The following is a 15,664-nucleotide window of genomic DNA, read 5'->3' as shown; positions in this document are numbered from 1 at the left end:
TCAGGCGAAATGGCGGTAATACTGTAGTGTTTATCTTGTCGGCAATAACAAGGGAAATGCAATATTTTAAACAGGCTGACTGAGCATTTAAAGTACGGTCAAAAGTGTTAAAATGTAAACCAACACGTATTTCAATTAATTTCCCTTAACAAGATCCTATAGTTCGGCAAAGTTGTATTGCTCAGTTTCCTAATAAAGGTATAAAAAATATGATTGATTAGGAATATTTACAGTTTATTTTAAAATTGCATATAATGCTTATGCCTATCCATTTTGTTTACTAGGTAACTAGTGTCTACTATTAATTAAATATATGATTTTTGAGGGGAAAGGAACGTAGGTAATTAAAATTACATCATTATATGCTGAATTGTATACAAATTTGTGAACATAGACTTTTAATGCAATTATTTATGTGATTTCTTTCTTTGTGCTCATGTGTTACGTCACAGAATGTTACAAATTGATGAATAAATAAAATGTATAAACAACTCGTTCTAAAGATTTTTTTTATTTACTGAATATTTACACAATGAGGATCGTTATAATAACACTGATACGAGATAAAGATGCTATGATCTGCTCAACTGAGATGATTTATTTGAAGAGTAACGCTAGCAGACCACAGATGAGGAGGGCGGTGGTGACGTAAAGCCGAGCACTGGAGGACGTTGCAGACGAGCCAGACCTCAGCAGAACAGCGGCCTTCGGCCTCAGACTCACGCTCAGGGAACCCTTCTTCAAATTTGTCCTGAAACAGTACGTGGTTCATTTTAGTACAAATCACCCATTTTTATTTTTTTAAATATAGCTTGATCTTGTCTTGTATTTCCCACAGGCAACCAGTATAACCTATATAATAGTAATAATAATATATCTGTAAAATGAAGTTTTATATATAATTCAAATCGTGCATGAAATTATAAACATATTTCAAATCCATCATCTATCTCATTAAAAAATATTTCACATTTGTAAATACACACTTTTTAAGTAATTTTAAAATAAAACAAAGAATCAATATCGTACAATTTTTAAAATGAGTAAATTTTCATTAAAATAATTTGGTAATATATGTTTGAGTGAAGAAGGGAGACAGAGTTTAGACTCGCGATCTTTCAAATAGCACGATCGTTATACCTTATCTCACATCCTTCTCTAAGCGTTCTCTCAATTCCAAATAGATCCTTAAAAAACCGAGAACAGTTAAGTAGAGCGAGAGGAATGGAGTATGAAAAAGGTGAGTAAAAGAAAGAGCATACGAATGGCTCGGATCTGTGATAGTGCATTATTAGAAGTGGAATAGAAAAGTGGTTTAATTTGGTTAGTATTACATACACATAGTGTGTGTGTGTGTGAAGCTGTTCTACTTGGTCATGGAAGACATCTATAAACTACTGTATGTTCCTAGACATCCAACTTTTCAATGGTGAATCCCTCTCAATTGGAGTCTGAAGGTAAGTCATGAGGAGCCAAAGAAGTCAAGATCGTCCGATGGTCGTTGCCGCGGCACTGTTCCCTCAACATTGACTGCACATGTTATTGAGACCAAGAATCTTGCGAAAAGATCTTTGGAGCGGGTACCACTAAGGACACGAAGAAGATCGGCGCCGTCTATTCTAGCGTTCACCTGACGGATAAAAAAGAGAACATCCTGGATCTATCGCCATTTGATCCATGTAAGGAAGAAAAGAAAAATAATCGTTACACTATAAGATTGAAACCTTCTACAGTCACGGCCAAGTTGAGGCAACTGCTATTTGTTCTAATATTCTTTATTTTCTTATAATGATTACACATGCAACAAAATTAACGAAATTAAATCCTTATTTAATTTTAAAAAGAAGCGGGTAAGTGCATTTCGAAAATTCAGTTAATGATCGCAATGGCTGTAAATGTGAGTACGAGAGAAAGGGGTTGGTAATCCTTGGGTTGGTAAGCTTGGTATAATCCTTTAACGGACACGGCTGTCAGGACAAAGAGACTATAGTACAATTTGGTGTAAAATACACCAACAATGATCAAAACGTGAATTTTCACCGCAGTTACTAACATATTATATATATATATATATATATATATATATATATATATATATATATATATAAATAAATGTTTGTGTGTTTGTCCTTCATAGACTCAGAAACTATTTGACCAATCATTTTGAAAATTTGTAAGTGAGTGTATTTTTCCACGTAGAAGGTTTATATGCTATTCCCGTTGATGTGCCACCAACTGTCGGTGCTGTAAAATATAAAAGTTATCAAAGCGCCTGCGCATAATAAACTGCAATTACGATACAGTTACGTATATTAAATAACCAAACACTATTTGAAGGAGCAATGTTTTGATGTATATTTTGTATAAATCAATTTCTGGTTCAACTTAAAGCTTGAGTGCTAGACCACTTTACAATAATGTACATGTACGTGAACAATGGCTACAAACATACAATTTTGACAGATTTTCTTGATCGTGACAACAAGCTAAACTCTACATCATAGTTTGAAATATAATTCAGTGGACCCAGAAGTGATCATACACGGGTAAAGCTTACGAAAAGCGTGCGAAGCCGCGGGAAACAGCTAGTACCACATAAAAATAACCAAATAATCATTGCGTTCTTTAACCATATCGAAGAGTTTTAATCATTATTATCTCTAAATAATCTTCATAGAAACATCTGTAGCTAAAACAGAGAAGCTGGTAGACTCACCCCTTGTTCAGTCCGGAGTTCGTGCTGCCGAGCACCACCGTCATGTCGATGTCGAGACTGTGATGAGCGAAAAGATTCTCAGATGTATAAGTGAATATTTCACTGCCCATATTGATGATTAGGGCGAAGTATGACTCACTGTAATTCCTACAAGTGAATATAAAACAGTGTTATTCACCTGTAAAACAATATAACGATATTGTTTTAATATAATACTATTTATATCTTATAAACGCCTTCTAAATAATAGGTGTGGTTATATTAATTTAAAGATCATCTGTTTTTTATGATGATGTGGCGATGTGGTCCTACCTTACGACAATCAAAGTGTCGTTGTTGGGTACGAGTACGCTATAGTCTCCCCTCTGCAACACTGGGTCCTTCCTCGCCGCAGTCATGGCCTGGAACACCTTCAGGTGACTGGACTCCGAGGACATCTGAGCGTCCACGTTCAACCACCAGTAGTTGGGGTTCACCGGCAGCCAAGTCGTGTCGTTAGATGAGAAACCTATTTGCGTATGCAGATTTAAATAATTACTGAACAGTGGTCCGAGATATTTTAAACAGAATCAATGAGTACTTACAATAATACCAAGCCAAGACGTGATGATTAGTCCAAAGAAACAAAGTTTATAAGATCTCTAATCATTTGTCCGCAAGTAGATTGAAAAAATTCAAGAAAGTTTCATTACTTCCTCCAATCTTCTAATACACAAAATTAAAAGTAAAGTATCCAGGTAGCTGGCCCGAGGGATAGCTACTATCTTTGTGAGTGGAGGAACTACAGTAACTTGAAACATCTGAGACTTGCCACTATGATAACAATGCCAACCATCTGAGAGACAAAGCGTCAGTCTTGTAAAGTTTTAGCTTCTTCAACAGAATCCTGTTGTTGACCGAGTCAACAAGTCAACAGGATATTTAAATTCAAACAAGTCATGAGGCTACCTCAATTTTAATATCACCATCTTTATACACAATTATATAATAATCACCAATCGAATTGAGCAAATCTTGAAACGCTTCCTATAACCGTAACACAAAATGTTCCACCCGTGAATAAATTCTATAAATTGACTCTAAACAACCTTCCCCAGAACCTTTGAAAGAATTAATAATAGGTATAAATATATATAAAAGTTCTTCAGTATATTGGCGTTGTCACCCTCTGGTTTCTGAATTTTATCTCAATGAGGACCATGTCAGTTATGTAAAATCATCCTAGTCTACTGATATAATGGATTGTCTGTGGACATCCATATCTAAATACTCTGACTCGGTCCTGCAATTATATAGAATACCGCATTTTAGCACTAGACGATGTGGCAACGAATTAAGCACAAGTCTAAATATAACATATTATGTAAAATAAAATAATTTCAAGATTTTTTTGATAATTTCAAGGCAATTTTTGAACATTCTTATGCAAGACGTTACGATTTATTTATGAAAATAGTGAAATATTGTTTAAGAAGGTCCAAAATAAATGCAAATAACAGTTTTATAACCTTTTTTAAATTATTTGTAGTACCTGTACCTAAGATTTTATTTTCACCGTGGGCAATACATGGTTACCTTATTAATTTTTTTATTGATAAGCTGCTTCTACACGTTATCAACAGCGATAACATTTCGAAGTTAAACCATACAGGTAGTTGGTGTATATTAAATACTGTATAGCCTACGTTGGAATTTTAGTTAATCTATTGGAATAAAAGTGATATATAGATTGCTTATTATTACTTAGCACTCCAAGAATGCCATATACCAGAACTAGGAGTGTCGTCCCATTGCATGGGGGTGCGTTCAGGGTCTCTGGAACCTTCCTGGTAGTGATAAGGTCCCAAGTTACGCCCGGAGTTGTCCACGGTCTGGTCCCAACGGATGAAGGTGTTCTGCATGCCGATCTCCTCTCCATTGTAGACTACCTTGATCCCGGGCAGCACTCCAGTCAGGAGGTTGATCGAGTCGACCATCTCGTGTCCGTAGCGGTCAGCGACTCTGCCGTTGTCATGGTTACCGACCTGCAGAATGATTTTCTTCAGATATTTCTGAACAAAAATGAAAAATGTATAAAACATACTGTAAGAACAACCAACAAGGAAAGCACAAACGTACCACCCAGTTAGCAACGCATCCACTGGGCATAGCCGTCATCCAGTCGTCTATAATCTGTTTGAGTTCTGCCGGACGTGTCGTCTGGTTGCCTTGTGTCAGCAGCTGGAAGTTGAAGGGAAACTCCAAACTCTCGGTCCCATTACCGTAGTACTTCATCGTTGTCGGAATAGTATCGTATACTTCCAGAAATATTGCTCTGGAATAATAACATTCGCACTTATAATACAGTAAACAAGTATGAATCAAAATAATGAATGCGATTAGTAAAATATTATTAAGCTTATAACTCGGTAAGAGGGTAAACCAAATTATAATAAAATCAAAGAAAACAGGAACTTATCATAGATAAAATCTCATCACATGGTTACATTGCTAAACTAATTTATCCCCAAAATATTGAAGAGAATTAACATGTTCAAAGGCTCTCTGAGCTCAGTGTTAGATGAGCACTATGTAGGAATGTCACAGATCTAGGAATTTATGTTATTTGATGATATAAGATACACGATACACCCTGAGTACCAAAATCATAATCTCTTAGCTGACTGCAAGCTAAGGTGATATTTGGCTTGGAGGTGAAGGTGATATAATACCTTAAGCAACCGGGCGCAAGTCAAGTCAACCAAAACCAGCTGAGGTCGCATATATATTACGAGTGATGGGCGTGGCTGTCACCTTGAAAATAATAACTCGAAGTAGAAACAGATACCAGGGAAGGTGAAATAGCATTAGGCCAAATCCGAGTATCGTAAATTTGCCGAACCGGAAGGCCCGTGTAAGCCCGATAGTGGGCGAATCGTTAGAGCTAGCTCGAATCTGACGAAAATTCGCTAGTCAGGGATGAAGTAAAATACAAAAAAGATCATGTAACTTTTTGCTTTATCTCCATCGATTTGGCTACAAAACGCGATTATGTTCAAAATGTTAGTAACTTTCACTTGAAAATTTAGTTTCTGGGCCCGATGGCGGCCAACGCGTATCTCAAAATAGATTTTTAATGACGATTTTTAAATGACGTGATCTACAAAAAAAGTCCACTAACATTTTGCCCTATTCTCAGTGGTTTGGTCGCAAATTGTGTTTAAATGTGTTACTTATAAGTTTTACGTGAGAATTATGTTTCTGGGCTTCATTGTTTCCGAACCATATACTTTACCTTAAAACAAAATTTTGATTTTAATACAAAATAATATGAACAACAAAAAAGATTCAGTGACTTTGTGCTCTGTCTCCATCGGTTTGGCCGCCAAATTGCGATCATGTGCGAAATGTTTTTAATTTTCATTTTGCTGCGAGAATTTAGATTTTGCTTCTGTCATCCCTGCAGCGGAGAGAAAGCAAAATCATTACAAAAGCGGCGAATACTGAGGAGCTCGTCCAGGCCTTTTAGCTTTGGCAAAAGATCTGGAAGCTAAATATCTAAGGACATTGGACTGGTGCCTTATTCCAAAGCCTTTAATAGAACGGTGGCATGTGACGAGGTGGACTATGACCTCATGGAATTCTTCTCGGGGTCACGGCTATTTTCGGTAGCACGAGCACACAATGAGCAAGATCACTTCATCAGACTGCATATACTGCCCGGACGACAAGAAACACTCTTTCTTCCGTTGTCTGGGTTGGGAAAGGCCACGCCTACAATAAATGCGATTCGATCTGCCTGAAAATGATGGAGGGTAAACGAGCGAACCATGTGAACGTATGTATACAGTGCATTTGTAATAAACCATTTTCAGCGCTTTCAAAAGAACAGAGGTGACTTTAGCTGAGTGGCAGTCCTACACTCCTGGTTGATCACCAGTACGCATAATGCATTTTTTATCTCTCCCTGAGAAAATTGGATTGGAATGAACTGGTAATAAACAAAAACTAAGAGCTGGCGAGGTATTTTTTTCGGGACATCGGCTGAAAAGGATAGAAGTGAGAGGAAAAGTGCGATTTTTGCTTACTCTCGCAATACCCGCAATACCAGTTCTGTGCTCGTGCTCGTTGGTTCCATTGTACTACTATTTTTACCTTTGTCTCCCATCCTTCTGGACCCACTTGTAGACGACGTCTGCCCAGTCCTTGAGCAGGGTGAAGGTCTCGGGCTGGTTTATTTCGTAGTTGTGTTGTTGGGTGTTGTAGGTGTCTCCTTTAGTGCCATTCACAGGAAGTTCGTCAGGGAATCCTATATCTTCGTATATTTGCTGCACTGCGTCCATTCTGAAGCCATCGACACCCTTGCCTAGCCAGAACTCGATCACGGCCTGAAAAGGTTAAACACCACTTTTTGAAGACTTTATCGTAAAACAGTGTTTTATAAGTTTTGCTCCCTTGATACAGATTTATTAGCGTATATTAGTCCCAGAAGTACTTTTTTAAATAAAAAATATGTTTACATAAAAAGTGAGCAACTATCTTATAGCGTTAAAAAATGTTTTGTTCTTTAAATGCCAGTTCCCTTTTATTAATTTTATAATTGCAACGGTTCTAACGTTTTGTATGATATGAATCAGTGAGTGTAACCTATGATATAACTGATTGGTAAGGTCAGCAGTCTGATACCACTATCTAAGGTTAACACATTCCCAACATGGGTCTTTTATTAGATGCAAAGTGGCCAGTGAAACTAAAACCAATTTTATATTATGGGCTAAAATTCACTTATAGGACTTGATTATAGAGACGAGTGATAGATAACGCCGACTCTGTATTCTCCAGCTTTCTACGTAAAATAACATAGGCTCCAACATATGTGTCCCAAAGATATGAGTTATACAAGCGAAAGCGGTTTTGAGGAAATTTATTTTAAACGAATCTTTTGCGTTTTTGCAAATAATTTTCAGGCTTCCTTAATTGAATCATTCAATTTAATCTGTTAATCTTGTTTAACACCTTCACTGCGGCGAGTTGTCCTGATGCCACGAAGTCCTACAAAGTATGACGCACTATAGAGCCTACTGCAGTGTACGTGTCAATTATGTACCAATTATGAGACCTACATTATCACTTATGAATAAAATAATATCATCCATACCAGTACGAATCGGTGACCATTATAATTTAGTTTTGTTGTATTAATTTACTTCATCTGACTATTTCAGTGCACTTGTAAAAAAATATTTTAAACAAAACTCACGAATTGTTAAAGTATTTTTAAAACTAAACTTTCTAATTTTTTTATGTAAATAACAGTTCTTAAATTTTCCAATAAACAGCATTGCGTAATCATCTTAAGCCTATTATGCGACTTAAGCTTCCTGGTACACAACTTGTCTGCACATTGCCAGCAGAATTATTAAATGTTCAGATGTTTTAACCTTGTTGCGGAGAGTCACCTTTAATCAACGAATTGTAAAACAGAATAATGGTTTCAACTCAAGGGTTGGTTTGACATTGTTAATTTAAAAAAGCTTTCCACATCGAGGAAGCAATACTTTGATTTTAAGTTTGTTAACGAATAACATTTTTCGACTCTGTGTGAACAGGAAAACATACATCACAGCCATTTCGTAATAATGGCTTTAATTTTATAAGAGCCCTTGTAATTTCAAACTCTACTTGCCTATTTTAATGTACACTGTACTAACAGAAAAAATCACAATGATTTAAACACTAAAATCTACAGTGAAATCTAGATTAATTATAAAATCTCAAATTAAAATAAATTAAACCCCGATTGTCACAAGTAAAACAGCATACCTCCCATGTTCTTAAAACTAGAATAATTTAGAATGTGCAAAATTTACCAAGTTTAAGATTTATATGTAATAATATGTATACAGGCAACAATATGCCAAATATTGTATCGCGTTTCATTTTCTGTAAGTTATACTTTTAAAACTACCTCTGTAAGTTACAACTTGAAACATTTCCAATTTTAGCATTTTTTGCAGAATCTTTTGCGTAATTCTCTTGAAATTCATCTTATGACTTTAAAACCGTTTTTTTTTGTTACAAACAACAAACGTCTTAATGCATCTAATCTAATTTAATACTTGAAAATTATCGTGCTTTCACATAAAATGACTCGTATATCTTTTTGTTTATTCCATTAACTTACTAGAGTTATTTATTATTTGTTGCTTTATTTGTTACACAAGTGTTTGGTAATAGAGGATTATTTTCACTAATATTAATATATGTAAAGAATATTTATATAGTTGAACTGCAGAATTGGTTTAATCAAATTACATTTGAATTAAAGGGAATAGCTAAAAACTAAAGTAAATAGCTTATATTTTAGTATAACAAGTATTGAATTAAGGTAAATTTTATATTTACTGACTATTAGTGTTATATGTTATATTTTAATGAATTTAAATAACAACCTGTTCTATTAATGATATTTCTTATGCTGGCGTAACATAAGATTAAAATAAAAAGAAACATTTCAGTGTTTAAATAATGGAATGAGAAAAATAAGAATTACTTGGAAAGAGAGCAAAATTACTTTTTTTCAAAATCGTCTCCAAAATGCAATAAAAGTTGTAAAACTAATAAAACTGCTGGGGTATACGGAACATATTAATGTAATATATTAATCAGGCTGGAATTTGAAGTTAATATTTTAGACATTCGCATTGCACTTGATAAAACAACGGAATTAGTATTAACATTGAATACAGTTGATGTAGATCTCTGGCAACAGCACCGAATCATATTTGTCTACCCATAATTTGATATGTAAACATGGGCGTATAAAAGGAAGAAGCTCAGGGAGCAAAGAAAGAAATTGGAAGACATATGTTGAAATAGCACCTATTAGTTTGTTTAAGCTGGAAATGTCTTAAAGCTTAACAATTTCCCGGGTTAAAATTTCCGAGTACCAGTTTTTGGAGATTATTTTATACTTCCAAAAATACCCGTTGTGTTAGCCCCTCCGAAATTATTTTCTATATACGCCACTGGCTGTAACACAGTAGTCCGCAAAGTCAACAAGTGTGTTTTTTCTTTTTAAGTGGCTAGTATATTTTCAGCCGATTTGACTGTTTGTAAAAGTTATCTTATTCATTCATTCAAGTATAAAAATTAGTACTACCGTCATATTTCCCTTGACAGCGTCCTCTCTGTAGTTAAGGTCAGGCTGTTTGATGAGGAACTTGTGTAGATAATACTGGTTACGCTTGGCGTTCCACTCCCAAGCTGAGCCGCTGAATACGCTGATCTACGGACACGGAAAATACCAGTCAAAGTGAGATCCACACTTCACCGTAGGGTAACCAGATTGTATCTTCTCTTATCTGTATGGCTTATACTTGATAATGAAAGATAAAATAAAGTGTGTGTAGTAATAAAATATCATCTCTTTGGATCAATAAAAGAATTTGCCAGTAAATTTAAAGAAAACATTTACCCAGTTGTTTGGTGGTAATGTAATAGACTTATTATTTTGAGGATGTTTGGGATCTTTCCAGACGTAGAAGTCCTCGTATCCTGGAACTCTGTTGACAGACATGTTGAACCATGGATGTTCGTCGCTGGAGTGGTTGGGGACAAAGTCCAGGACCAACTTTACATCTGGAAATTAGAACTTGTTTTACTGCTGTAACTCCGCTCCATAATATGATGTAAGACGAGTACATTTTCAGTTACGGAATATCCTATCATTATGATTACAAAACCTAATAGTTAAATAGAAATATTTAAAGCTAGATACAAATTCTAAAACTACTTTTCAAACAAATTATTACATCTAGATATCTTAAGGCGATAATTTTTGCTGAAATGTACGCGTTACGTTTTCGTCCCTTTTTAGTTTTTAAAACTGTAGAGTACAATTATTTTTAACTTTGACCTGAAAATTAAGTTTGAATTGTTACACAAACTATCAAAATCCGGAAGATGCTGTACGAAAAAGGTAATAACGTATTCTTTTATAGTGATTTTGAACATATGGTTTAACTGCCATACCTAGTTCACTTACCTATTTCTCGAAGTTTAGCCACCAGGTCGTCAAAGTCTTCCATGGTACCAAAAGTTGGGTCTATCTCGTTATAGTTAGAGATGTCGTAGCCAAAATCAGCCATGGGCGACTTGAAGATGGGCGACAGCCAAATGGCATCTACTCCGATCTCCTTAAAGTAGTCGGCAACTTGTGTGATTCCTGCAGATTTAGGTTTAGACATTAATATTATTAAAGTGAATACTTATGTAAATAATTAACATGGGATAAGTACTAACAAACTATGGATAGATCAAGGTGAGAAACAAAAATAAACTTGGTAGGGATTATTTTCTAAACAATTGAAGAGATGTATATTTGTAATTATAGACTAGGTCACGTTTTAAAGAAACTGTTTTGAAACCAGTTCAAATATAATCAGAGAGGCTGCACTACCCTAAATATTTAGGAGATGTTATTGGTTATATAACGATGATTATAAAAATGGGTTTGCTTTTTACTGTACATAATAATACCTCAAAGTCTAATATTCTCCTTCTCTTCTGTCACTTTTGTCCAACTCCTGTATTGACTACTGAAAACAGTATGATAAACTCTACATAATTTCGTATCTATTTATTTATTTACATACGGTATACACCATTTTACATTGATATAGGTATTATGTAAGCACCGATGGAAGGAATGGAATCAGGACCTGCCCCTTTGTTTGGATCTAGCTGGCTAAGCTTACGCTCAATGGCCTCAACTGAAAGGCATCAGGTTGTTAAGACTTTGAACTCTCAAAGATAGATTTACGATTTCTGAAAGATACTAGATCTATATAATCACACATCCACAATTACAGACATATTGATGATGGCTTGAATAGTTTTGTAGTAAGTGTTCACTATCTATACCCGTCAGTGTTTTTTTTAAATATCTTCTTATACTAGTATTGATTACTCTTAGATAGATTCCATGGGGCGAAGTGAAGAGTATTAGGCTATTCGGATTTCTTACAATGATTTGTCTTTTTATACATTTTTATACCTCATATGGTTCCAATCCTCGAAACTTTATGTTATACCTTTTTTAATATATAAGGATGACAAATGTCCGAAATCCTGTTATCCTTTTATACCAATGTAAGTGAACACACAAGATCACGATCAAGTAACGAAATAATGGCACAATTCTATTAGTATATACGAATAGTCCTGACCGAGTTTGTAAGGCTAGTAGCTAAAGATTTGTTAAAGCCGTATAAACATTATTAATTTAGGATAAATCCTACTAACTAATTCTACAGACATCCCCTTTCACTCTGAACTAGATTTGTTCTATGTATGCACGTATGTAATACGGGTAATTAAATATTGGGAGATTTTAAGAATAGGTCTGAAAAGTACATTCACCGACAGTTTCGATGAGATTTGAATGTTAAGTAATAGATTTCCAAAACAGGATTTATAATTTTGTTGGTTTATTACATCAGATATTGCTTGATACTGTACGCTTAAAAAACTAAACCTAATAATAGCAAATTAATATTAAACACTAAAAACCATGTTTAAAAACAGTGCTCTTTAAATATTTTCATCATCAAAAATCGTTAAAAAACATATCTAGTAAAGTTAATTACCAACATTTTTTGTGTGTTATATGTTAAGCTTTTCTAACATCGTGTTTTTGAATAAAGCCAACACCTACTGCAAATAACAACTTCCCTTCTGGATTAGTCGCGTAAAGATTTATCTTGAAAAATCACTTTGAAGGTATAGAACAGTTTTGAATGTTAATTTATGAAGCGTCGTTGCTACGAATACTATTTAATAGTTTGAATCAAAATATTGCATTTTCTAAAAGCTGGAAGTCTACTAAACCGTTAATGACCTACTATATCATCTAATTAAGACAGATAACTTTTTTTGTATAAATTATTACACTAAATACAAATATTTTATAACAACACCTCCAAAAGTTTACATTTTAATGGATCAATGTGTACGAGAATCAATATTTCATGTTTTCTTATAAGTAGATATGAATATGCCGATTCTAGCGCACTTTTAGAGCCGACCGAAAATCAATAGAAATTCCTGTTTAAAGGACAATAAACGAATCTGTAAAATTAAACAGTAAATCACGAATGAAAAATAACCGAATCTACAGCTGTTTGCTTCTACTTTCTTAAGCTGTTTTAATGTTAAATCTCCTTAGAATCAATGTAAAGTCTTCGAAATCTTTTATTATACAAAGTTAATTGTAACACAGTCTTTATCTTTAATAGTCTTCTTTCCAGTAACAACCAAGTGTAATTTATCATGTTTATTCAATTCTTTAATCTTTTTTTCATCCAAAACAGTCAAAAATCTATTTGGCAAATGTACTTTGAAATCTTTCAATTCTGCTATGATTGTAAGCCCGAATTTATCTTTCATTTTATCCAATGTCACAATTTTATACTTCTTATTTTCTTCTAATTCCATTAATTTCTTATATTCTTTGAACTTCAAATCACCAACCTCATTTAATTCCTTTAGTAGCTCCATTTAAAGAAGAAAAATTGTAATTAGAGATTTTTTTCTAAATTCCAATTTTATAGTGAATTTTCGAGAAATATCGTTCAAATTATCAACTTTTAAGCTAAAACTTCGCAATAATTAGAGATAATTCGGTAGATTTTTCAGGATTTTTCAAAAAACTCTAGTACCAGTTTGTATGTACCTTAAAAAGTTGATAATTTGAACGATATTTCTCGAAAATTCAATATAAAATTGGAATTTAGAAAAAATGGCTAGTTAAAATTTTTCCTATTTAAATGACCAATGAAAAAATAACATGTCCGTTTTGTAAGAAAGAAATCCTAAAACATAACTATGATCGCCATTATAATTCTAAAATTCATCTAAAAAACAAAGGCATTTATGAGAAAGAATTGAATTATTTGAGGAATTTGGGCTAGAGAAAATCAAATTGATGATCACCAAAACATGTATAATATAGATAAATTAAGGGAATTAAAGAGAAATTTTCAAAGTTGAAAAGAAAAATTTTGATCTATTTAATGATGAAAAAATTAATTCAATCGCTGAAAAATTGTCCATTGAAACAAACGATAAAATTAAGTCTGAAATGATCGAAGAAATTGATAAAACTCTTAACAAAAAAACTGAAAATATCATTGATGTCGAAGTTTTATCCCCTATACACGGTCTTTTCAAGCAATACATTTTAACAAATTTAAACGATAATTCCATGTCAATTTACAAATATCTTTCCATTATGCGACCAGAAATTAAAAGTTTAATAGAGAAATTTCAAGAAAATGTTAAAAATATGAAGGGTTATCTCTCTTTGGAATGTGAATATGAACGAACATTAGTGAACGGTGAACTACAAACATGTCCAATGTATTTTACTATAAAAGCAGACGAAATCTTCGATGTAAACGATTTTATCACCAAACAGTTTAATAAATTAACACATCGTGAACAAACAAATCATAAATATAAGGGTTCTGGATGGACATTTAAAAGCTGCAAACAACTAGTTTTGAGCATTAATAAACACGAAATGATGAACGCAGGATCATATATCGATTTACCAAAGAAAATCAAAGATAAAAAAGCTTGTATAAATATCAAAAATAAAGATGACTATTGCTTTATTTATTCTATCCGATGCGCTATTAAAAAACCCGAAAGAGACTGCGAAAGATCAAAACAATATGAAAAATTTGTAAATGACGAGATATTTTCGGGCTTTGAGTATCCAATGTCTTTAAAAGATATACAGTTATTTGAAAAACGAAGTTACAATTCCAAGTATAAGTATCCTAAAATGTCTATCAATGTCTACAGTTTTGATGAAAATATTAAGGTTGTTCCGTTAAAAATTTCTGGAAAATATGATGCTGAGTTAAACATTGACTTATTGTATTTTAAACAAGATGATAAATCCCATTATGTTTTGATAACAGATTTAAGTAGATTAGCGAGTTCTCAATTATCAAAAAATGCTCACAAGATGTTCTTGTGTCGAAGATGTTTAAGCCATTTCTACAAATCTGGAGATTTAACGGATCATTTAGAAATTTGCAAGCAACATGAAGTTTGTAAGCCAATTATGCCGTTTACAGGTCAAACAACTAAATTTACTAATTATCAAAAGAAGTTTAATCATCCGTACGTTATTTATATGGACTTTGAGAGCATATAAGAAAAGATTCCGACATGCAAGAACAATCCACAAAGATCGACTACAACCAAGATTCAGAAGCACATTCCTTATGGTTTTACTCTATATTTAGTGTCGAATGTGACCAATCGCATGTATAAACCGATATGTTATCGAGCCAAAAATGAAGAAGATTTGCCAAATGTTCCAAAACAATTGTTTGAAAAGCTTAATAAATTATCGAAATACATAGCTAAAAAATATAATTCGAAGAATATGAAACCTATGAAACTAACTGAAGAAGAAGAAATTTTGTATCAAAATTCAAACGTTTGTCATATCTGTGAAACAGAAGGTTTTGATGGTGAAAAAAGATTAAAAGTAAGAGATCATTGTCATTTAACAGGTAAATTTCGAGGCGCAGCTCATTCATGTTGTAATCTGAATTTGAAATTTCCACAAAATATTCCAGTTTTCTGTCATAATATGTCAAATTACGATACTCATTTGTACATAAACGAGATGGCTAAACAATATGGAAATGTTGATTTGATCGCAAACACCGATGAACGATACATAAATTATTCTGTAAATTCTGGATATGGCTATGAGTTTGACAATGATAAGCCTAGAAAATTTATTAAGTTTTCGTTCGTAGACACATTTAGATTCATGGCATCGTCTATTGAAAAGTTAGCTAAAAACCTCCAGAAAGGTGACTTTAAGCATACAAATCATTTTATACAAGATGGAAGAATATTGAATGAAATTTTAACAAGACT

The 15,664-nt window shown here is 33.4% G+C and overlaps 1 protein-coding gene across 2 annotated transcripts in view; it reads right to left on the bottom strand.

Annotated features, from left to right (window-relative positions):
- Window positions 1-492: 492 nt before the first annotated feature.
- LOC124359866 (maltase A1-like) overlaps window positions 493-15,664 on the bottom strand; it is a 71,256-nt gene continuing 56,084 nt past the window's right edge. Inside the window, exons 2-10 of one of the 2 annotated variants that reach the window (XM_046812972.1) lie at window positions 10,743-10,922; window positions 10,173-10,336; window positions 9,858-9,983; window positions 6,851-7,083; window positions 4,835-5,030; window positions 4,485-4,740; window positions 3,029-3,224; window positions 2,717-2,863; window positions 493-751 (exon numbers count right to left, since the gene is read on the bottom strand). In XM_046812972.1, coding sequence (XP_046668928.1) covers window positions 598-751; window positions 2,717-2,863; window positions 3,029-3,224; window positions 4,485-4,740; window positions 4,835-5,030; window positions 6,851-7,083; window positions 9,858-9,983; window positions 10,173-10,336; window positions 10,743-10,922 — 1,652 coding nt within the window. In that variant the 3' untranslated portion in view covers window positions 493-597. The remainder of the gene's footprint in view (window positions 752-2,716; window positions 2,864-3,028; window positions 3,225-4,484; window positions 4,741-4,834; window positions 5,031-6,850; window positions 7,084-9,857; window positions 9,984-10,172; window positions 10,337-10,742; window positions 10,923-15,664) is intronic. The other variant, XM_046812973.1, reaches the window with a different exon arrangement.

This window comes from Homalodisca vitripennis, chromosome 4 (genome assembly GCF_021130785.1).
Source record: "Homalodisca vitripennis isolate AUS2020 chromosome 4, UT_GWSS_2.1, whole genome shotgun sequence".
Lineage (NCBI taxonomy): Eukaryota > Metazoa > Arthropoda > Insecta > Hemiptera > Cicadellidae > Homalodisca > Homalodisca vitripennis.
This window is presented reverse-complemented; position numbering and strand designations above follow the sequence as displayed.